This window comes from Mobula birostris, chromosome 3, assembly GCF_030028105.1.
Source record: "Mobula birostris isolate sMobBir1 chromosome 3, sMobBir1.hap1, whole genome shotgun sequence".
NCBI lineage: Eukaryota > Metazoa > Chordata > Chondrichthyes > Myliobatiformes > Myliobatidae > Mobula > Mobula birostris.
The window spans coordinates 35,116,578-35,141,345 of record NC_092372.1 but is presented as its reverse complement, the minus strand read 5'-3'; the positions used below and the strand labels follow the sequence as shown (position 1 = coordinate 35,141,345).

General features: G+C 39.6%; 1 protein-coding gene across 1 annotated transcript in view; it reads right to left on the bottom strand.

Annotated features, from left to right (window-relative positions):
• Positions 1–1,714: 1,714 nt before the first annotated feature.
• Positions 1,715–24,768, bottom strand: part of epg5 (ectopic P-granules autophagy protein 5 homolog (C. elegans)) — a 126,414-nt gene continuing 103,360 nt past the window's right edge. Inside the window, exons 40-44 of the mRNA XM_072252453.1 lie at positions 23,577–23,819; positions 15,041–15,260; positions 12,916–13,131; positions 11,489–11,603; positions 1,715–3,473 (exon numbers count right to left, since the gene is read on the bottom strand). Coding sequence (XP_072108554.1) covers positions 3,291–3,473; positions 11,489–11,603; positions 12,916–13,131; positions 15,041–15,260; positions 23,577–23,819 — 977 coding nt within the window. The 3' untranslated portion in view covers positions 1,715–3,290. The remainder of the gene's footprint in view (positions 3,474–11,488; positions 11,604–12,915; positions 13,132–15,040; positions 15,261–23,576; positions 23,820–24,768) is intronic.

Genomic DNA, 24,768 nt, shown 5'->3' with positions numbered 1-24,768 from the left:
TCTATTTTGGGAGAACTAATAATGCCATGAACTTGTTGAGTGTGTACGTTTGTAGGTCATAGCAACAGAGATAGATAATTAAAATGGTATATAGAAAACTTTACAAGCAGGGTCATTATTTGGAAGCAGGGAGTTAAGCTACAACTTTAAAGCATTGGGCAGCAGTTGGAGAACTGTAGTTCTACTTGTTACATGATAGAATGGTTGTGATTGTATTGATGATTCACCAAGTAAGTTGGAATGTTTCAATTATCAGGAGAGACTGGATAACCTGTGTGGCTGTGCTTGAAGTGAATGTTTTCCTTGGCTGATGTGTCTAGAATTTGAGGTTAGAATCTCAATAAAGAATAAGCTATTTAGCATAGTTCCTTCACTCAAATTGGTGATCCTTTGAAACTACCTACTCGAGGGCAGTCATTGAGAATATCAAAATCGAGTTATCATCACTGACATATGACATGAAATGTGTTTTGCAGCAGCAGTGTAGTGCTAAGACAAAAACCTAAACTACAAAACCAGTGCGAAAAAAGGTTGTGTTCATGGACTGTTCAGAAATCTGATGACTGAGATGAGTTCATGAGCAAATCAAGAGTATGAACACTGACAAATGTAGGCAATTCATAAAGTTCATACTCTCAAGACCATGAATTATTCAAGTTGCGGAAATAAAAGTAGGATTAATCTGCAGTGACTAAAAATTTTAAAAATGCAGATACTGAACAATGAAATAAAAACAAAATAGCCAAAAGACCCAACAGCACAGATCAGACACCGTTCCGTGATGGAGACAAGAGTCTGCAGATGCTGGAATGTAGAGCAAAAAAAAATGGAAGAACTCAGGGTTTCAGGCAACATCTGTGGAAGGAAATGGACTGCCGATGTTTCAGGGTGAGGTGCTTCTTGACTGAAAGAGATAGCCAGTAGTTGGGCTTGGGTAGGGCCAGAGCTGGCAAGCAATAGCTGGATACAAGTATATATGGGTGAGTGGCAGAGGCTGGGAGGTGACAGGGGGTGTCAATAAAGGGCTGCACTTCATGAATCTGATCGGAAAGAAAGATGGAGCATGGAGCCAAATAATAAAGTTGAGGTGGGGTAGGCAACTGGAAATGGGGGGGGGGGGAGAGAAGGGATCCAGTGGGAGGTGTGTGTAGGGCAGGCATAGAGAGGAAAGAAACAGTGCTCAGCATCTTGGTGTGTTCAGGAAGAACTAGGTGGGACAGGAAGAGAGCAAGGGACATAGAGGAGGAAAAAGGAGAATTCACTGTTCATGCCTTTGGGTGTAGACTATCCAGGCAGTAGTGCTGTTACTCCACTTTTAACTTTGGCCTCATCTTGGCATTGCACGAGGCCAAGTGCAAAGGTCAAAGTGGGCATTGTGAGGGGAATTCTCTAATTAGAAAATGTTTGGTTTCAGGTGATTGGTATGAAATGTTAATACTTCATCCACAGAGTAGCTGCCTGACCTACAGTGCATTTCCACTTCTTTACTTTACATAAGGTAACAGATTGGGTATTTAGGTGTAGGCCTGAAGTTTGAAAGTGAGAACTACTTTTCTAATAATAACTGCAGAAACTAAGAAGTTATCAAAACATTCTGAAAATTTGTGCTCCAAATTTGTTTAAACTTATTCACAAGTGTACTTTTGAAATGCATTGAACATAAAGCGAATTGAAATGCAATACATTAGACAGGGAATGTCTTTATTTTACCTGTATCTTAATTCCAAAAGTACTATTAACATTTCAGGAGCACAGTAAAAATCCACAATTCAGTTTATGTACAGCAAAATCTGTTGGAGCACTACTTAACAATAAAATTGTACAAAATATTGATTCAATTAATATATTATGCACATAGAATTCATAACCAAACTTTTATTTATATATTTTTACAATCAAAGCCCATTTGTTGCACTGGATTGCATGTTTCAAGTATTACTTAAATCTTTACAATCTAAACATGTATTATATTAATACCAGTCTCAAATGTGACTATTAAGTTGAACATCTGAGTGCAGGAAAACAAAACAAACATTCTGTAGTATCACTTAACACACAAACTTTAATTTTATTCACATTTATGAAGTGCAAAGCTTTATATGTGCTGCAAAAACTTCGGTCATACACTAATTAATTTGGAAGAGTGTTACTTTTGAGACAAGTTCCTGTAACACTGAATCAATTTATTCTATGTGAGACTCTCAGTAATAAAAAAAAGAAACTGCTCCTTTGTAAAATAAGCATAGTAAGTACATTCCTAATTTTTTATGCAACAGTGGGACTCTACTGGTGTATAAATTTACTTTGATGAATTTGGAGATAAGGTGGCATCAAAGGTGTCACAACTGAGAACTTGTTTAGTCAAATAACCTTGTAAGCATCAGTTGATGAATGTAACAAATGAAGTTCTTATGAAAAGCATATTATACATAACATTTTAAAGTGCTTGACAAATTATAAGGATATAATTTAAGTGAGTGAATTGTTTCTTGAAGAATAATAGATTCCTTTCAATTTGCCTTTAACAAATTGTGACCAGGAGTTAATAAAATTGTTTATATTTCTGAATGGATCACTTACAAAGGGAAAACAATTTCCAAAGTCAATGTCAAATGGTCTAACGTTAATTGAAAGAAATTTAGAATACAGATCCAGTTATTTTTCCCCAGAGAATTGCAGGGCTCTTGATTATGTCACCCAAGACACAACTCCAATACACTCTTGCTTACGTTTGCACGTTTCACTCTTTACAAAACAACACATCTAAAACACCTAAATATCTTATAATTGCAAGTTATTGAGTGAAGGAAACCATGTAAAGGAATATGGAACAAGGCAACTTATTATCATGCTGCCAAAATCCTTACCATTCAATGTAAATATCTTTTTTTTTTAAAAAAAAAGGAAAATACTAGTTTGGATGAATTGAAATGGAGAAGATTTTTAAAATTTTTAAAGTTATATTAGATAATGTCTCCATTGTATCAATATCCCAAATATTTTTAGTAGCTTCATAATGATTACCACTATTTATCACTATTTTCACAGTTAATGAAAGCCAAAGATGTGGAATATATTTTTACCAACAATGTATTCACTTGCAGATTTTTAGCTCAATTTATGACATATTACAGATTATGGTACAAAAATATAGATTGTGTGTAGGCAAACAATAATTTTTCCATAATCATTAACCAATTTAGTTCAAATTATTTTTCCAAAGATGCTCTTGTTAAATGTTTTGTAGTATTTTTGAAATTCAGTGCTGAGATCCTGCTTTGGCAAAATATCTAACGGATAATATTTAAATAATGCACATCAGGGTAAAGGAGGTTGATAAGAATAGCGAGTAACTTGTTGCCATCCCAGAGACAATTGTTTGGATCCTTGATGAATGATTTTGCCTGTGAAAACTCCTCTTGATAGTCTGCATACTGCTTGCTGATTGACATTGATTCAAGTACACTCAGGGCCTGAAATACCAATGGAAATATGACTGTTTTGCAATTTTCAGTATAAGAATAACACTTAACAATATGAACCAAGGTATACACAGTGATCTTGGTTAATTTACAGAATGCAAGTGTCAAAAGTGCTAAGTTAGTTATTGGAATATATGAAGCATAAATGTAGACTTCAATGGTATATGCACTACAGTCTGAGACATTTTTTTCTATTCACAAACGAGAAAATCTGTAGATGCTGGTAATTTGAGCAACACACACAAAATGCTGGAGGAACTCAGCAGGCCAGGCAGCATCTATGGAAAAGAGTACAGTCAACATTTCAGGCCGAAACCCTTAGGCAGGACCGGAGGAAAAAAAGCTGAGGAGTAGATTTTTAAAGGTGGGGGAGGGCAGAGAGAAACACAAGGCGATAGGTGAAACCTGAAGGTGGAGAGGATGAAGTAAAGAGCTGGGAATTTGATGAAAGAGACAAGGTGAGAGAGGGAAAAGGAGATGGGAAATGGTGAATCAGATTTATTATCTCCAGCATATGTCGTGAAATTTGTTAACTTAGCAGTGGTTCAATGCAATACATAATATAGAAAGAAAATAAATACATAAATCACAGTATATGTATATTAAATAGATTAAAAATAGTGGAAAAACAGAAATAAACATTAAAAAAGTGAGGTATTGTTCACAGGTTCAATATCCATTTAGGAATCAAATGGCAGAGGGGAAGAAGCTGTTTCTGAATCACTGAGTGTGCGCCTTCAGGCTTCTCTACCTCCTAACAATGAGAAAAAGGCAGGCCCTGGGTGCTGGGGATCCTTAATAATGGACGCTGTCGTTCTGAGACACCGCTCCTTGAAGATGTCCTGGGTACTATGTAGGCAAGTACCCAAGATGGAACTGACTAAATTTACAACCCTCTGCAGCTTCTTTTGGTCCTGTGCAGTAGCCCCTCCATACAAGACAGTAATGCAGCCTGTCAGAAGGCTCTCCACGGTACATCTATAGAAGTTTTTGAGTGTATTTGTTGACATACCAAATCTCTGAACTCCTCATGAAGTATAGTTGCTGTCTTGCTGCCTTTATAGCTGCATTGACATGTTAGGACCAGGTTATGTCCTCAGAGATCTTGACACTTAGGAACTTGAAGCTACTCACTCTCTCCACTTTTGATCCCTCTGTGTTCCTTTGTCTTACCTTTCCTGAAATCCACAATCAGCTCTTCCATCTTACAGATGTTGAGTGCCAGGTTGTTGCTGTGGAGGGGGGGGGGGGCGGGGGAGGAGCAGTACCAGAAGTTTGAGAAATCCATGTTCATGCTATGAGGTTGGAGGCTACCCAAATGGAATACAAGTTGTTCCTCCTCCAACCTAAGTGTGGCCTCATCATGACAGTGGAGGAGGCCATGGATGGACATATTGGAATGGGAATAGGAAGTGGAATTAAAATGGATGGTCATTGGGAGATCTTACAGAGCGTAGGTGCTCAGTGAAGCAGTGTCCCAATCTACGTCAGGTCTCACCGATATACAGGAGGCCACACTGGGAGTAGTGAACACAGATTATGACCCTAACAGACTCACAGGTGAAGTGTCGCCTCATCTGGAAGAACTGTTTAGGGCCCTGAATGGTAGCGAGGGAGGTGGTGTAGGGGCAGGTGTAGCACTTATTTTGCTTGCAAGGATAAGTGCCAAGAGGGAGATCAATGGGAAGGGACAAATGGACAAGGGAATGATCCCTGCAGAAGGCAGAAAGTGGGGGGGGGGGGGGTAGGGAAAGATGCTTGGTGCTGGGATCCAGCTGGAAGTGGTGGAAGTTTCAAAGAATTATGTACTGGATGCAGAAGCTGCTGGGGAGCAGCTGAGGACAAGAGGAACCTTATCCCTGGTAGCGTGGCGGGAGGATGGGGTAAGAGCAGATGTGCATGAAATGGAAGAGATGTGGTTGAGGGCAGCTTTGATGGTGGAGGAAGGGAAGCCCCTTTCTTTGAAAAAGGAGGACATCTCCTTCATTCCAGAATGAAATGCCTCACCCTGAGAGCAGATGCGGCACAGACGGAGGAATTGAGAGAAGGGGATGACGTTTTTACAAGTAACGGGATGGGTTGAGGTATAGTCCAGGCAGCTGTGAGAGTCCATGGGTTTATAATAGACATGGGTGGATAAGCCGTCTCTGGAGATAGAGACAGCGAGATCGAGAAAGGAGGGGGAGGTTTTGGAAATGGACGAGGCAAGTTTGAGGGCAGAGTGGAAGTTGGAGGCAAAATGGATGAAGTCGATGAGTTCAGCATGGGTGCAGGAAACAGCACCAATGCAGTCATTGATGTAGTGTAGGAAAAGTGGTCACCAGTTTAGGCTTGGAACATAGACTATTCAATGTAGCCAACAAACAGGCAGGCATAGCTGGGACCTGTGTGAGTGCTCATGGCTACCCCTTTTGTCTGAAGGAAGTAGGAGGAGTCAAAGGAGAAATTATTTAGAGTGAGGACAAGTTCCGCTAGGCTGAGGAATGGTGGTAGTGGTGGAGGGGAACTGGTTAGGTCTAGCGTCCAGAAAAAAAATCGAGAGCTTTGACGTCTTCCTGGTGGGGGATGAAAGTGTATAGGGACACAAGATAATTAGGGCCAGGGAACCTGAAATCATTGAAAAGATTCTGAGCATGTGAAGGGACTGAACTAGGAGGGATAAAACAGCATCAAGATATGCCAATACGAGTTCAGTGGTGCAGGAACAAACCGATACAATGGGTCTACCTGGACAAGTGGGTTTGCGGATCTTTGATAGGAGGTAGAAACGGGAGGTGCGGGTTGCAGGAAATATGAGGTTGGTGGCAGTGGATAGGAAATCCCCAAAGTCATTCAGGTTCGTGATGGTGTGGGAGACAACAGCCTGTGTTCCTTAGATGGGTTTTACTGGGTAAAACAATCAAAAAAAATTCATTGTTGGCTGTGGTTTAACAGTTGCATTCATGCCTGAGGCAAAAAGCTGAGTTTATTTTCTGCAGAAACAATAGGCTGACAATGGAAGAGTGCTATACTATTGAAGGTACAATTTTTTGGATGAGATATTAAACTAAGTTTTGATCTGTCTTCTCAGATGCTATTGTGAATCGTCTCCATTTATTCAAAGGCACATTTTAGAGATGCACATATCATGGGACTAAAAATAAGATTTTTTGCTCAAGGAATTTTGAATATAGTAAGTCCTCAAAATACATAGGTTGACTTAAATTAATAGTTTGTGCACTTATATTTTAATATCATTCAATTGTATGAAAATTGGCAACTATTTGGTAGTACTATATGAGCTACCCATGAAGGCACTATTTTAAGTATTTCAATAAATACTTAACACCTGTTAATCATTATTTTCTGATTTCTATTGTTTTTACAACATACTTAGTGTGACATTTTAATGCACCAAGGGGTTTCTGGGAGATTTGTTCAAATTTAAAGTTAAATTTTGCATTTGCATAAAAGATTAAAGTTTCGAAATGGATTCTGAACCTAAAACTTTATATTACAAAAACTTAAACGTATGCAAGTCATACAAAATTTATCAATGAATGAAAATATCAGCACGTTTTATTCACTTCTACGCTATCTACAGTATAGATTTTGTTGGTTTGTCTCAAATGAGGCATTCGCAATTAATCTTTATAGAAGGAATCAAAACTAGTTTTATTATCCATCACTGGTGGGTTGACATCAATGTGTATATAAGGAGTGGATATCGAACCCAACAAATAAAAGTTTATTTGAAAACTAGTCATTTATATTTAAAATATAACTTATTTATAGAGCACTTTTCATACAGATGCAATTCAAAGTGCTTTACAATGGGATAAAGTACAAGCATAAAAATAAAAAAATAAATAGCTGTTGGTTAAAAGCAAGGTTAAGTAATTAGGTTTTGAGCTGATGTTCAAAAGTGTCAACCAAATTCTGCATCCCTTAAGTTTTAAGTATTGAATTCCACAGTTCTACAGGAGTGTAGGTCAAAAAAGCTGACCTGCCAATTATCTTTTGAAGGTGGTTTTAAATTTAAGAGACTTCCAGAAGACCTAAGAGCTTGAGCAGGATTACAAAATGACCACGATTCTCTGATGTACTTAATCAGAGATATGCTTTCTGATTATCTTAACTCCTTACAAATAATTGCCAGATGCACCAAAATATACACTAGGCAGGAGATATCATCATTGTTGTCCTTCAATGAGTTAACAAGGTCACGTACAGAGAGCTATGGTTCAGGTTGATGAAGGCAACACTAGTTCAGTTTTTAAAGGGCTGAATGGGGATATATCTGCCCCAGTTGCACAGAGAGCTTTCATAGATTGTAGTATAAATTCCAACTGATTGTGCTGTCATTTTTCCCAACACCTGTCAACTGATGTTATTGTTTGTTTGGTTATGAGGTCATAAGATCCAGGCAGTCTGTCAACACATTAATCAGTTGTTGCCATTGCCCGCACTCCCTGTACTGACCCAGGATGTAGCCTCTGCCTTGGCCCACCTACATCACAAGCAGCCACTCCATATTGAGGTTATGGGCAACTGTTTGCTGTGGTGATGAGTCAGAACCATTTAATGTTGCCTAATCAAGGAATGGTTACTGAACTGTACTGACTTATGTGAGAGACAAACTGTAGAGTCAGTGGAGTTCACCTGGTAACAATGGTACTGACAGAAGATACAAAAGCCACATCCAGCATGATTCGATTTATTAGGCAGTGGCCAGATAGACTCCAAAATTGATCAAAAGTCCTGGTAACAGGAGGATCTCTTGGAGGCCAGCCATTTTAATTCCACTTCTCATTACCACACTGACATACCTATCAGTCTTTTCTACCAAGTTGAAGCTAAATGCAGATTAGAGGAACAGCATCCCATTTTTACCTTGATAATCTCCAACCTGACAGCAAGAACATCAATTTCTTTAACTTCTAATAACCATACCATTTGATGCTCCCTTTTATATTCCCTTCTCCCACTGACCCCATCACCTTATCTTTTTCCTCTCTGGTTCCTCTCCACACCTCCTTCCCTTAATTCCAACATCCACTATCCTCATCTGCCAGATTCCGCACTGTTCAGCCCTTAGGCACTTCCACTTACTACCTCCAGCTTCTTACATCATTCCTATTCTTCCCCTCCCTTACCTGGTTATCACCCCCTTTTTGCCTGGATATATACATCACCCACCAGCTTTTGTTCCACCACTTCATCCCACCTTTTTTACACTGCCATTTCCCTCCACAGATGCTATTTGACCTACTCAGTTCCTTCAGCATTTTGTATAGTTGCTGAAATACAGACTGTAATGAAATGTGTGTTTGCTGGGCCCACCAGCTTGTTCAAACTAACTTCTTCACTAAGAGGGTGGTGCGGGTGTGGAGTGAGCTGCTAGTGGAAGTGATGAAGGTGGGTTCAATAAAAACATTTAAAAGAAGTTTGGATAAGTATATGGATGGGAGGGGTATGGAGGGCTATGGTTCAGGTTGATGAGACAAGGCAGAATAACAGTTCAGTACGGACTGGATGGGCTGAAGGGTCTGTGCAGTAGTGTTCTATGACTCAGATATCTGTAACCACAAGGTAATAGGGGCTGGTAACAATAAATTAGTTTGACTCAATTCAGAGTTATTAAAAGCAACATTCTTTTGGAGAATTTTGTTACCATGGGAATGTTGATAGAGGGCAAGGGTTCCTGTTAGCTTTTTGGCACAGCAGTGGTAGCTAGAACTTTTGTTAAAAGTACAAAGTACATACATGTGAGTGTTCGCACTGGAGGAGCAAGAGCACTATGACAATCAGTGTATGGAGAGTCTATTCTCACTGAAGATATGAATGGGTCAGATCAGTTTTATTCTCTGGTCACGTCCCTAGTGGAGGCAAAGGTGACTTTTGTTTTAAGTCATTAATGGTTAAGCAAATTTAAAAATGATCTTATAAACTATGGTATAGAAATATTTATTTGACACTTTAAAAAAAAACTGCTTACATCATCTACTTAATCAAATCAATACAGAGATCCATGAATAAGACCATAAGGTACAGGAGCAGAAGTAGGCCATTCAATCATGGGCTGATCCAATTATTCCAGTCATTCCCACTCCCCTGCCTTCTCCCCATACCCTTTGATACCCTGGCTGATATATTCAAGCCTCCAGTTTGAATCCTTATGTCTCATTTTCTGCTTTTTACATATTCTTATTAGCCCTCTCCAACATTAATTGCAGGGAGAAAGGCTACTAAGTTAAATGTATGGGATGTTTAAAGGTAGGTGAAATTTAACACCAAACACTAACCTGTCATATAGCAAAAATGAGTACTTGGTAGTCAACATGGAGATGATGAACCCAAGATCCCATTTCTATACCTTATGATTTTGTGATAAAGTCTTGCACCTGGGAACAATGTTAGCCCATAAATATTCTGCATGGTGCCTCAACAGATGAGTATTTCTATCCACATTAGCTTTGATATTTTGCTTTCATATTATCCATGAGTTGGCTGAATTATTGAAGAATGAAGGAATCCTGGTAGGTCAAACTTCACCTGGTCTAAACAATTATCAAAGCCAAAGGACTATGAAATTACAAACTGCAGAAATTAAAACATGAACCGTTTTAACTTTCTCCAGCTTTCTTTTGAGATCTCTACATTAATTTGGTTAAGTAGATGATGTAAGCAGTTTTTTAATGTATCAAATAAATATGCCTAGACCATAGTTAAAGGATTATTTTAAAATCTGCTTAACCATTAACTTCTTAAAACAAAAATTACTTATGCCTCTACCAGGGAGGTTGAGTTGTGTCGCAACAACAACCTTGCACTCATTGTCAGTAAGAGCACAGAACTGATTATGGACTTCAGGAAGGGTAGGTTGTGGGAAAACACACCAGTCCTCATCGATCAGCAGTGAAAAGGGTGAGCAGTTTCAAGTTCCTGGGTATCAAACTCTCTGAAGATCTATCCTAGATCTAACATAATGATGCAATTAAAAGGCACGACAACAACTGTATTTAATTAGGATTTGAGGAGACTTGGTATGTTATCAAACGCTCTTGCAAATTTCTACAGATGTACTGTGAAGAGCATTCCAACTGGTTGCATCACCATCTGGTGTGGAGGGGCCACTGCACAGGATCGGAAAAACCGGTGAAATTTGAAAACTCAGCCAGTTCCATCATTGACATGAGCCTTCCAGAACACTTTCAAACGGCAATGCCTCAAAAAAGGTGGCATCCGTTATAAAAACCCCTGTCATCCAGGACGTGCCCTTTTCTTACTGCTACCATCAAGGAAGAGACAGAGGAGCCTGAAGACAAGGACTCAACAGTACAGGAACAACTCCTTCCTATCTGCCATCAGATTTCTGAATGACAACGAACCCATGAACTCTACCTCACTATTTTTGTTGCCCTCTTTTTGCATTACTTAATTTTTTCTATATACATTATAATTTATATTTCTTTTATTATGAATTGAAATGCACTGCTGCTTCAAACACCAAATATTAACAACATATGTGGTTTTAGCAAGTTCACAAACATATTATAGATAGATTAACTGTTGTAGTCTGCAAACCAATAGAAATATTCGAGTACCAGAACTAGTTCAAGGAAGACTACCTTCTGAAGACTGACATAATCCAAGCTAGGTAGGAAGCCAAAATCTAAAAGCATTTAAGTCTGCAAAGCATGAAATAAGGAGGAAACACAGAGGGATACATGATGTGAAAGAAAATGGAGAGATAAATTTGATCAGGGTAAAGGAAATAATTGGAACGATTTAAAAATATTTAATTTGGTGAAATACATTTTTCAGAACACATATCGTTCACAACATGGACTTTTGAATAGACTAGGTGGGATGAAACTCATCAAAAGGTCTACCAAGCGGGTTCTAGAATCTGAGTGGCGGGGGAACAAGATACTGTAATTAATTACTGCAGCATGAATGACTTTCCTCATCTATAATTACCATGTGATCTTATTGAAAGAAAACATTCTTTAAGTTTTCAGTACCTGCTGTGCTTTGGGAGATAGTTGTAGTTCTGTAGCAGGCTTCAGACGAATGCAGTTGTCTGCAGGAAGTTGAACTAGTAGGAATGCTGACATACTTCGAGCTACTACTCGAAATCTATAGAAGTGCAGAATCAGAAATGTGAAGATACATCAAAGCAGCATAAAAAGTTTTTGTTCTAAAGAAATGTTCAGGAAAGGAAACTAATTGGAATCTTAAAATGATTCTATAGAAGCAGGCATTAGAGTTCTAATGAACAGTCCTTGACTTGAAAGATTAATTTTCTCTTCTCATGGTTGCTACCTGATCTAATAAGAGCCTCAATCATTTTTTGTTTTTGCCTCTAGTTGCCAGTACCTGGGTTTTTTTTGCTCCAACTATTAAATGTATGTTCACTTTAAACATGAAAAGGGGACTCCAAATACTTATTGTATCTTCCAATTCTTTGTGGTGTGGGGTGGAGGGAATACTAGAAATCTGAAAGAGGAGCTGGAGTTGTGTGAAGGCTGAGAACACTCATTTGAACGCTGAGATTCAAAGAGTATGGAAGCAAGGGGTTTAGTTATGAGAATAGCATCTAAGGCTTAGAATAATTTTACTGAGAAATTCAGATCCTACCATGGCACCAGTGAAATCTAACCAAGTAATTAAATAAATACATATGGAAGCAAAATCTAAGTATCAGTAACTGTGAACATGACACTACGTGAGTGAAGTAAACTGCAGCATTATGATCCACTGATATTCTTTAGAGTAGGAAATCTATTCTCACCTACTAAGGCATGTGTACAACCCCAGAGTTACAAAATGATGGTCGACACTGAAATGACCTAACAAGCTGCTCAAGGGTAAATAGCAATAGGTATCAAATACCACCAATACCAACAGTCTGAGAATAAATATCATGTGGCTGCAATACAACATAAAAACCTATGCAACTATTTTACATAATTCATAAAAGCATTATTTTTAAAAAATCCTGATAAAATAAAACATAATTTTTGAAACTGATCCTTTAAGTATACTAGGTGCAAATAGATTAATAACATCCAAAAGGTACTATGGGTGTTAGAAACCTGATACAAAAATACTTTTACACATGAAATTTGTGATAAGCTATTGTTTCTTGATGAAAGTTATCAGAAAGATGAAACAGCTTAGGGTGATGAAAATTAGAAGCTACATAATTTTATAGTAGTTTACCAATGATTGTAAAATGGCATGAATAGATTCACTTTAATAAAAATTATCAAACATTTTGCATAAATATTCATGGTATTTACACAAACATAGAAGAATACTTTTGTGAACACTGGAAAAATTCATACAGTCGTTATTTAATTTTTAAGTCTGAAGATCATGCTAATTTATAAGTCACGGAAAATCTATGTAGTATTTTTTTTATTAGACTTCATACAAAATATCCCACCTGTTTGAGAGTGGAGATTTCCTTCCAAGACCTATTGCTCCCAGAATTCCAGAAGAGAGCCTCTCCTCTGCCAGTTGACTCAGTTTCACTTGCAATGCATTTAATATCCTCATAAAAAAATCCAATCCAGTTAAATCATTCTGCTCAAGCTGGATCAATGCCAAATGCAATAATTTATGCCACCATAGGAACAGTTTAACCTCATCATTTGTATTGCTGTGGAAACAATATTCAATAGTCAACAGAGATTAAAACTTGACATGCAAATAAATAGCCAATTCCTAATGAATTAAATGGTACATTTTAAAATGTAAAATTGTGTGTGTTTCAATTCTTTAAAATGACTACATTTCAGAAAAATTCCTGTGTTCTAGTTTGACCAGTGCTTTTGGTATTTTGTGAAACCACCCCATTATAGGAAAGAAATTACACGAATCTTAGAAACTACTTCCTTCATAAGCTATTAACTCTAACTCACACACTACAAATTTGAAAATAAAGAACTGGCAAGGCTATCACAGAAGAAAATTTTATGGAGTGTGACAAGGATTGCTTCATAACAGTACATTACAGATTTGGTCATGCATAATGAAGAGGGATTAATGATACTTCTTGTGATTAAGGATCCCTAGGAAGTGACCACAACATTGTAGAATGTCTGATACAGTTTGAATGGAATGCCTCAGGCCCATAATCAGTACCATGCATTTGTATAAAGATATTACAATAGTACAAAGGTCAGAACAGAGGACATTCTTAGCCTAACCTACATATTCATGTAATAATTCATTTTTCTCATTTTTAATCCTGTTTTGTGATTTTGTACAGAAGCCTTTGAATGTCATTCCTATTTGGCAGTTAGGCTAGGCAAGAGGCATGAGCACTGGGAGCATTAAAATGGGCATGAGGTCATGACATTTTGCTGACAAAATACAGTTGCCAAATTCCAGGAGATATGAGAATCTCTCTCAAATATACCATACTTTCAGCAACTGTGAATGAGAACAGGTGAGTTATTTCCATTCGAGGAAGGAATCCTGCATTGCAGTTGACTTTGACTGCTCTTGTTTAGTGGTAATGGCATCACCATCTTGTCAGCACTAATGTGTCTGGTGCTATTCTCAAAAGTCTACTGTCAAGTGTCCAAAGTGATTGTCTGATATGGGTGGGGGTGGGGGTAGAACAGACTTGTTAATTTAGAAATTAGAATCTAATGATGTAAATAGTGTTCTAGTGTCTGGTTGGGCAGTGAAAGTTGTCTACCCATTAAGCCAGAAATCTTAAGCAACATACAGAAAATGGTGGAGGAACTCAGCAAGCCAGACAGCATCTATGGAAGGAAATAAACAGTCGACATTTCGGATCTTGCCCCATCTGCTAGCAATCTACCATGCTGGTAACAGCTCTGGCTCAGAACACCTGTTTGGCCTTGTAAATTCACTGAACTTAAATGAGGCTGAAGCTTCAAAATGAGAGACACTTCACCATGCAAGTAGATGACTGACAGGTATAATCTTCAGATTAATCATCCATAACCAAAACATACTCCATGTGGAGAAATCTATAGATTCACACACAGTTCAGTGTGGGCTGAACAGATAGGAGCTGGCTAAGGTTGTGAATGACTGAAGGAGATACAGATGAGTATCTAGCATTAATACGCCAGATGATCCAAGGTAACCAAGATTAACTGTGGAAGGCACAGATGTTTGGAGAGGGGGGTGTGGAAGAGGAGGGTGCATGGTGATGTTGAGGCATTTGAAGTGTTAGTTTGCAATCTGGCTAATCATATATTAACTGTTAATCCCTCGTTAACAACTTATCACATCCTCTGGTCAACCCCTGTAAAACCCCCAAAATTTTATTTTTTTGGGCAATAACAACACAAATAGAATTCATAAAAGATCCCATGACACTTTCAGACTGAACGAGTGACTTCACTGATAGTTATACAATATACCAATGCCAATGTTTTCCTCCCCAATCAGGTGAGACTTTGAAACCACCATTTACTCTCTCCATGGTATCAGTCTGGTGTTCCAACACTGTTCAAAAGATGTAGCAACATTCTACTAGTTCCACTTAATATATGTACCTTGCCCAAGATATTGTGAGTAAATATTACCTTGGAAAGACTTGGTCTATCCATTTGTTAAGTAGAACTAGCACTTTCATTTCATTGGACAGAGTCTGCTCCATATTCAGATGCTGAAGAATGTACACATAAAGAGTCAAGTAGCTTCCCAAGTCCAAACACTCTTTCAGGAATTCTTCTGCGGTTAATTCTGGCACTTGAAGAGATACTAAAATTGGTCCCCATCCAAAATACTGATCGTGCTGTGCACCTGGATAAAAACATCACATAGTTATTAAAATCCGATAAATAGATAAAAATCAAGCCAGAAAAAGTTGGATCACAAATCAACAGGCTACCTATGAATGAAAAATAAATTGGATACAATTATTGCATAGAAGTTTCAAATTTAAAGTTGCCAACTATTTCAAAGCATTCAATACAAATTTTCCATGCTTTAAAGCAATTTGCTGACTAGAGCATAAAAGCAAGAGGTATTGCTGAGGCTTTATAAGGTATTAGTCAAACCACATATTGAGAGCAGTTTTGGGCCCGGGGATGAAAGGTTTAAAGTATAAGGAGCATTTGACGGTTCTGTCTTATACTCACTGGAGTTTAGAAGGATTGGGTGGGGGTTGGATCTCATTGAAATCTACCAAAGAAAGGCCCTGGTAGAATGGATGAGGAGAGGATATTTCCAGTGATGGGTGAGTATAGGATCAGGGCACACAGCCTTAGGACAAAAGAGCAGAGATGAGGAGGATTTTTTTAGCCAGAGGGTGGTGAATCTGTGGAATTCGTTGCCACAGATGACTGAGGAGGCCAAGTCATTTGATATACTTAAAATGGAGGTTGTTAAGTTCTTGATTAGACAGGGTGTCCAAGCTCATGAGGAGAAGGCAGGAAAATGGATATGAGAAGTAAAAACAATCAGCCATGATTTAAATGACACTGAGATTCGATACACTGAATGGCCTAATTATGCTCCCGTGGGTAAGTAATTCCCTTAGAGTCAACAATTCTAGGATTCAGACCTAGCAATGTGGAAGTGACAGGAATATGTGAAGTGTAGTGTGTAACATAAGAGAAAATTGCAGGTGGAGGCATTTTCAAACTGCTGCAGGAACTCAGCAGGCCAGGCAGCATCTATGGAAAAGAGTAAATAGTTGGCGTTTCGGGCCGAGACCCATCAGGACTACTGCTTTTAACCTTTCAATTGGTGGAAGGGGCAGTCAAGGGATTCTCAACAAGTTGCTACTATGCATTTTGTAAATGGTATATTTAGATGTTATAGTGTCCCAGATTGGGTGCTAATTAAACTGGTTGCTTTGAATTAGCAGCCAAGACATCAAGCTGGCTGCTTTGTCCTAATGGTGTCAAGCTTCTTTAAGTGATAATGGAGATATAGTCATCCAGACAAGTGAATAGTAGTCCATGACATTCTTGAATTATGCCTTTGTGGAAACGTTTGGGGGATTTGGGAGGCATATCCCTCAGCACACAATACTCAGCTTCTGGCTTCTCTTGCAGACAAATAATTAAGTGGTTAGTACAGTTTAATCGCTGGTGACCATCAGTACATTGATGCTAGCAATAGTAATGCCATTGATCATTACACAACAAGACCATAAGACCATGAGTTATAGGAGCATTTGGCCCATCAAGTCTGCTTCACCATTCCATCATGGCTGATCCAATATTCCTTTCAGCTCCAATCTCCTGCCTTCTAGAGGTGTATAAGATGATGACAGAAATTGATTGTGTGGCTAGAGGCTTCTTCCCAGGGCTGAAATGGCTACCACGAAAGGGTGCTCGGAAGTAGGTACAGAGGAGATGTCAGGGGTAAGTTGGTTTTTAAAAAAAAACAGAGAGTGGTGAGTGCATGGAATGGGCTGCCAGTGATGGTGGGGGAGGCGGATACAGTTGGATCTTTTAAGAGACTCCTGGACAGATACATGGAGCTCAGAAAACTAGAGGGCTATGGGTAGCCTTAGGTAAGTTCCAAGGTAAGGACATGTTCGGACACAGCTTTGTGGGCCGAAGGGCCTGTATTGTGCTGTAGGTTTTCTATGTTTTTCCTCCCCATATCTCTTCATACTCTAAAACAATCAAAGATCTATCAACCTCGGTCTTAAATATACACCAAGACTTGGCCTCCACAGCTGCCTGCAGCAAAGAATTCCACAGATTCACCACACTCTGGCTAAAGAAATTCCTCCTCATTTCAGTTCTATAAGGACAACTCTTTATTCTGAGGCTGTGTCCTCTGGTCTAAGAAACATCCTCTCCACATTCACTCTATCAAGGCCTTGAACCAATCGATAGGTTTCAATGAGGTCATCCCTCATTCTTCTGAATTCTAGGCCCAGAGCCATCAAACGTCCTTCATATGACAAGCCATTCAATTCTGGAATCATTTTCGTGAACTTCCTTTGAACCCTCTCCAGTTGCAGCACATCCTTTCAAAGATAGGGGGCCCAAAACTGCTCACAGTACTCCAAGTGAGTCCTCACCAGTGCTTTATAAAGTCTCAACATTATTTGCTTTTATATTCTCGTCCTCTTGAAATGAATGCTAACATTGCATTTTCCTTCGTCACCACAGACTCAACCTGCAAATTAACCTTTAGAGAATCCTGCATAAGGACCCCCAAGCCCCATTGTGCCTCAGTTTTTCCTATTTTCTCTCCATTTAGAAAATAGTCAACCCTTTCATTTCTTCTACCAAAGTGCATGACCATATAATTCCATCTGCCATTTCTTTGCCCATTCTCCTAATCTAAACCCTTCTGTAGCCTCTCTATCTCAAACTACCTGCCCCTACATCTACCTTCATATTGTTGCCATCAATTCCATCATCCAAATCATTGACATGCAACTTAAAAAGAACTAGTCCCAACCACAGATGGCTGTGAAACACTACTAGTCACTGGCAGCCAACCAGAAGAGGCTCCTTTTATTCCAACTCTTTGGTCCTGCCAATCAGTCACTGCTTTATCCCTGCTAGAACCCTCCCTGTAATACAATGGGCTCAAAGCAGCCTCATGTGTGGCACCTTGTCAAAGGCCTTCTGAAAATCCAAGTACACAACATCACTGATTCTCCTTTGTCTATCCTGCTTGTTTTGTTGTTTCTTCAAATAATTAAAACAGATTTGTCAGGCAAGATTTTCCTTTGGGGAAACCATACAGACTACAGCCTATTTTATCATGTGCCTCCAACTACCCAAATATGATGGCAAAATATAGCATTAATGGTAAGATTCTTGGCAGTGTGAAGGATCAGAGGGATCTTGGGGTCTGAGTCCATAAGACACTCAAAGCTGCTACGCAGGTTGACTCTGTGGTTAAGAAGGCATAAGGTGCATTGGCCTTTCATCAATCCTGGGATTGAGTTTAGGAGTCGAGAGGTAATGTTGCAGCTAGATAGGATCCTGGTCAGACCCCACTTGGAGTTCTGGTTGCCTTACTACAGGAAGGACGTGGAAACCATAGAAAAGGTGCAGAGGAGATTTACAAGGGTGTTGCCTGGATTGGGCAGCATGCCTTAAGAGAATAGTTTGAGTGAACTCGGCCTTTTCCCCTTGGAGCAACGGAGGATGAGAGGTGACCTGATAGAGGTGTACAAGATATTGAGAGGCATTGATTGTGTGGATAGTCAGAGGCTTTTCTGCAGGGCTGAAATGGCTAGCACTAGGGGGCATAGTTTTATGGCACTTGGAAGAAGGTACAAAGGAGACGTCGGGTAATTTTTTTTTAAAACGCAGAGAATGGTGAGTGTGTGGAATGGGCTGCTGGCAGTGGAAACGATAGGGTCTTTTAAGAGACTCCTGAATGGCTACATGGAGCTTAGAATAATAGAGGGTTATGGTTAAAGCCTAGGTAGTTCTAAGGTAGGGACAGGCTCAGCACAGCTTTGTGGGCTGAAGGGCCTGTATTGTGCTGCAGGTTTTCTATGTTTCTACCCTGAGACCTCATCCTTAATGATTGACTCCAACATCTTCCCGACCACTGAGGTCAGACTAATTAACCTACAGTTTCCTTTCTTCTACCTTTCTCCCTTCTTGAAGAATTGGCAAATTTTCAGTCTTCTTAAACCATTGCAGAACCTAGTGATTCTTGAAAGGTCATGACTAATGTCTCCACAATTCCTTCCGCCACATCTTTCAGAACCCTGGGTTGTACGCCAGCTGGTGCAGATGACGTATCTACCTTCAGACCTTTCAGCTTCCCAAGAATCTTCTCTCTAGTAATGGTAATTTCACACACTCATGATCCCTGACACTTGGAATGTCCACCATACTGCTAGCGTGAAGAATGATGCAAAATACTTACCCAGTTCATCCGCCATTTCCTTGGCTCCCACTGCAACAATGAGGAGGACACTATTTTCCATTTTTCAACATACTCAACTTTGCCTTTAGAGCTCTTGGGTCAGTCAGACTAAAGATTAAAGTTTTCTTTGATACAAAATTTCTACATTGAGGGAGATATCATTCCTGAATTTAAATTGTTAAGATTACATTTCATTCTTCAGAACTTAAGAGCATAGGCTTGGGAGTTTTTGTGCAGAACACCCTAAAGGTTAACTTGCAGGTACAGTTGGTGGGGCGGAAGGCAAATGCAATGTTAGCATTCATTCCAAGAGGTCTAGAACATATCAGCAGGGATGTGATGCTGAGGCTTTATAAAGCACTGGTGAGGCCCCACCTTGAGTACTGTGAACAGTTTGGGCTCCACATCTCAGAACAGATGTGCTGGCATTGGAGAGGGCTCAGAGAGGGTTCACCAGGATGATTCCGGGAATGAAAGGGTTATCATATGAGGAACATTTGATGGCTCTGGATCTGTACTCGCTGGAATTTAGAAGGAGGTGGGGGGGGGGATCTTATTGAACCTTTCGAATGTTGAAAGGCCTAGACAGAGTAGATGTGGAAAGGATGTTTCCCAAGGTGGGGAAGTCTAGGGCAAGAGGGCACCCTTCAGGATAGAGGGGTGTCCATTTAAGACAGAGATGCGGAGAAATTTCTTTAGCCAGAGGGTGGTAAATTTGTGGAATTTGTTAATACAGGCAGCTGTGGAGGCCAGGTCATTGGATATGTTTGAGGTAGAGCTTGATAGGTTCTTTATTGGACATGGCATCGAAGATTACGGGGAGTGGGGCTGAGGAGAGGAAAAAAGGATCAGCCGTGTTTGAATAGTGGAGCAGACTCAATGGACCAAATTGCCTAATTCTGCTCCTATGTCTTATGGTCTGATATTATTCCTGCATTTAAACTGTTAAGTGCCATAAAAATTTGGTATGTTTCAACAAGATTACTTTTCACTCTTCAGAACTCGTGCATAGGCACAGTCTCTCCTTATACAATTCACCCATCCCAGGAATCATTGAAGTACATCTTTCTTCAGCAACAATCAGACTTGCACACAATATTCCAGGCACAGCATCACTAAGACCAGATACTAGTACTTTACATAATTATATAATTGCAGTAAGAACCAAGTATTCATGTGATATCCACTACCTACAAATGAACCTGAAACATTTTTAAACCAGAGTATTTAAAAGCTTGGACAGAATGTGTCATGTTTTAAATTCTCAAGCACTTAACTTACTGGTGTGCAGAAAAAGCTTCAAAATATGCAACTCAACATGTATGAAAATTGCACAGCATATTAAAAAATAAACTTGTATGCTTTAACTTACGTTAATGCAAACTAAAATCATGGGGAGGTTGTTATATTTAAAACCAATAAAAATTAATAGCAGAAATAAAGATAGAATTGCTACAGTACTTTGTCCAATAATTATTTGAGAGCCTTTTTAATTAGTTTATTCAGTTTGTTTTTCATTTCCTGTCCCTCATTACTACCTCTCCAGCATTGTTTTCCAGTAGTCCGATATCCACACTCAGCTCTCTTTTATACTTTATGTATCTGAAGAAAATTTTGGAATCCTCTTTAACACTATTGGCTAGCTTACTTTTGCATTCCATCTTTACTTTCTTAATGACTTTTTTGTTGCCTTCTGTTGGTTCTTAAAAGCATCCCAATCCTCTAACTTCCCACTAACTTTCACTCCATTACATGTCCACTCTTTGGCTTTTATGTTGGCTTTGACTTCTCTTGCTTGCTACGGTGGTGTCATCTTTCATTTAGAATACTTCCTCCTCTTTGGGATGTAAAAATCCTGTGCCTCCCGAATTGTTTCCAGAAATTCTAGCCATTGCTGCTCTGCCGTCATCCCTTCCAGTTTTCTTTTCTAATCAATTTTGGCCAACTCTTCTCTCAGATCTCTGTAATTCCCTTTACTCCACTGTAATACATCTGACTTTAGCTTCTCCTTCTCAAATTTCAGGGTGAATTCGATCATATTATGATCACTTGTCCCTAAAGGTTTCTTTTACCTTAAGCTCCCTAATAAATTCCAATTCAGTGCACAACACCCAGTCCAGAATAGCTGATCCTCTAGTTGGCTCAAGCACAAGCTGCTCCAAAAAGCCATCTTGTAGGTATACTAGAAATTACCCATCCTGGAATACAGCACCAACCTGATTTTCCAAACCTACCTGCATTTTGAAGTCCCTCATGACTATTGTAACATTACCCTTTTGGCATGCATTTTCTATCTCCTGTTGTCTTACAAGGTCACATTTTTACTACTATTTGGAGGGCTGTATAAAACTCCCATCAGGATTTTTTTTTACCCTTGCAGTTCCTTAGCTCTATCCACAATGATTCAACACCTTCTGGCCCCATATCATCACTTTCTAATAATTTCATTTCAGTTTTTATTAACAGAGCAATGTCACCCCCTCTGCTTTCCTGCCTGCCTTTTCAATACAATGTGTATCCTTGGACATTAAACTCCCAGCTATAATATTCTTTCAGCCATGATTCATTGATGCCTGGAACATCATACCTGTCAATCTGCACCTGTGCTGCAAGTTCATATACCTTATTCTATATACTTCGCACGTACAAATATAACACTTTCAGTCCTGTATTCACCTTTTTCGATTTTGTCCACCTTTTAGTTGCAACTCATTCTGTTGACTGCAATTTTGCCCCATCTCCTGCCTCTCATCACTACACATTGCCTCTGTTTGTAAACCAGCTACCTCATCTTCAGCACTATTATCTGCCTTTCCAATGATATTTTTTGTATTGAAGTATAGGCAGCTCAGGACACTAGTCGCACCATGCTTAAGGTTTTGATTCCCAACTTTATCTGAGGACTTACCAACCTCTGCCTCCACAACCTCTCCATTAACTGTTCTGGCATTCTGTTTCCCATCACCCTGCAACTCAAGTTCAAACCCCATCGTGCAGCATGTCACCTGGGAGGCAACATACCACCTGGGAATCTCGTTCTTGCCTACAGAACCTTCTGTCCATTCCCCCAATTAATGAGTCCCCTATCACCACAGCATGCCTCTCGTTCCCCCTTCTCTTCTGAATCACGGAGGCACACTCAGTAATAGACACCCGACCACTGTTAGGTTATCCCCCCAACAATATCCAAAGTGATATACCTGTTGCTGAGGGGGATGGCCACAGGGATACTTTGCACTGGTTCCTTAACCCCTTTCCCCTTCCTGACAGTCACCCAGTTTCCTGTGTCCTGCACCTTGGGTGTAACTATCTCTATATGTCCTATCTATCACCCCTTCAGCCTCCGGAATCATCCTGAGTTCATCCAGTTCCAGCTCCAAATCCTTCATGCCGATTGTTTGAAGTTGCATCTGGATGCATTTCTTGCAGCTGTAGTCGTCAGGGACAATGGAGGTCTCCCTGCCTTCCCACATCCCGCAAGAGGAGCTTTCAACCATCCTACCTGACATTTCTACTGAGCAGATATAAAGAAGGGAAGGGAAAAAAATTAACTTTGAGCTTTTCTTTTCTTTCCCTGACTGAAGCCTGGAGAGGTAGTCAGAGTGGTATCATCTTTGGAGGAGTAGGTAGACTCTCTTTTAGGAAGTAGATAACACTTGCCACTTAGTACATGGGCTGCTTCATTGTGTGAGGTGCTGCAAGTGGGATAGAACACTGCAGTTATCAGCACCCACTTAAGCTTGGAAAGGACAGAAGGTCTCAAGCAGTTAAAGACAGTTCGGCCTAGGGTCAATGCCCTGAGGAATCCTGGTGCTACATGCAAGTACTCAGGAAACAGATCAGCAACCATCTCAGTAGTGCTGCAATGTTTGACTGTAATCTGCAAAGTTTACTTCCTTCCCACCAATTTCAATTTTACTAAGCCTCATTGATTGTATACTCTGTCAAAAGATTTTATACTTCAGTGATGTGTATGCTATCGTAAGAATATAACAGGAGTGTTGTGTACATTATTGGCCTCTTCAGGTAAGGAACATTAATGTCTTGGAACTTATTTACAGTTTTATCAGAACTATGCCATGAATAGGCAGGTGAGGAAATGTTAGACATGTTGGGCTTGTAGTTGCTAGAGTCTGGAAGGGCAACAGGAGGTCTCATTAAAAAAAAGCATCATGAAATATTAACAGGAGTATCCCGCTAAATAAAACATGAAGAAAATCTAATCAGTTCTTCAAACACGAACATGCTGCTTACCATCCTTAAAATATGCCATAATGCTGGCTTCAGTCATTTCTGCCATGAGCTTGACAGATGCCAGACTTTGACATGCCGCAGTCAGTAGTGGTAACGCCAGGTTGTAATGCACCTTAGAATCAATCCAAGACCGCAAACTTACACGCAGTAAATCTGCCGATGTGACACTAATATTATTCAGCATCATCAATACTTCCATAAAAAGACTGGTGACTGCCATGTGCCGCAGTTGAATGTCCACTTCTGTGGAAAGAATGTGGAAGAAATAAATTCACTGATGAATTACCTGTTTAAATACATGTACAGCAGGAAATTAATGGTATCTAATTGTTTGGTGGCCAAACATTTCAATTCCAATTCCCATTTCCGTTCTGACATGTTGGTTAATGACCTCCTCTTGTGGCACGATGAGACTACCCTCAGGCTGGAGGTGCAACAGCTTATATTCCATCTGGGTAGCCTCCAACCTAATAGTATGAATATCAATTTCTCCTTCCGGTAAAAAAAAAACAACTCCCTTCCCTCCTTCTATTCCCCACTCTGTCCCTTTACCTCTTCTCATCTGCCTATCACCTCCTCCTGGATCCCCTTCTCCTTCCATTTTTCCCATGGTTCACTCTCCTCTCCTATCAGATTTCTTCCCTCTCCTGCCCTTTACCTTTCCTATCCGCCTGGCTTTATCTATCACCTTCCAGCTATCCTCCTTCCCCTCCCCTCCATCTTTTTATTCTGATGTCTTCTCCCTTCCTTTCCAGTCCCGAAGAAGGGCCTTGGCCCAAAACGTCGACTGTTTATTCCTCTCCATAGATGCTGCCCGACCTGCTGAATTCCTCTAGCATTTTGTGAGAGTTGCAGATGGTTTGTTCTTCCAGATTCCAGCATCTACAGTCTGCTGTATACCCAAGGAGCTGATCATACTTAAGTATCTATATCCTTTTTATTCAAAATTAGCCTCTGAATACTTGCATGATTTACATTAAATTTCATTATAACTACAAAGGAAACACTTCAGGAAATTGAATGTGATTGACATCTGAAGTTATCAAAGTACAACGTCAACTATAAAATTACTATCATTTCACGTAGTTTGCCTAACCAAATTTGGCAACGTTCTTTTTTCCCCCCAATAAACTCATTGGAAGGAGGAGAAGTCAGAGGGCCATACAGCATGGAACAATGCCCTTTGTCCTAT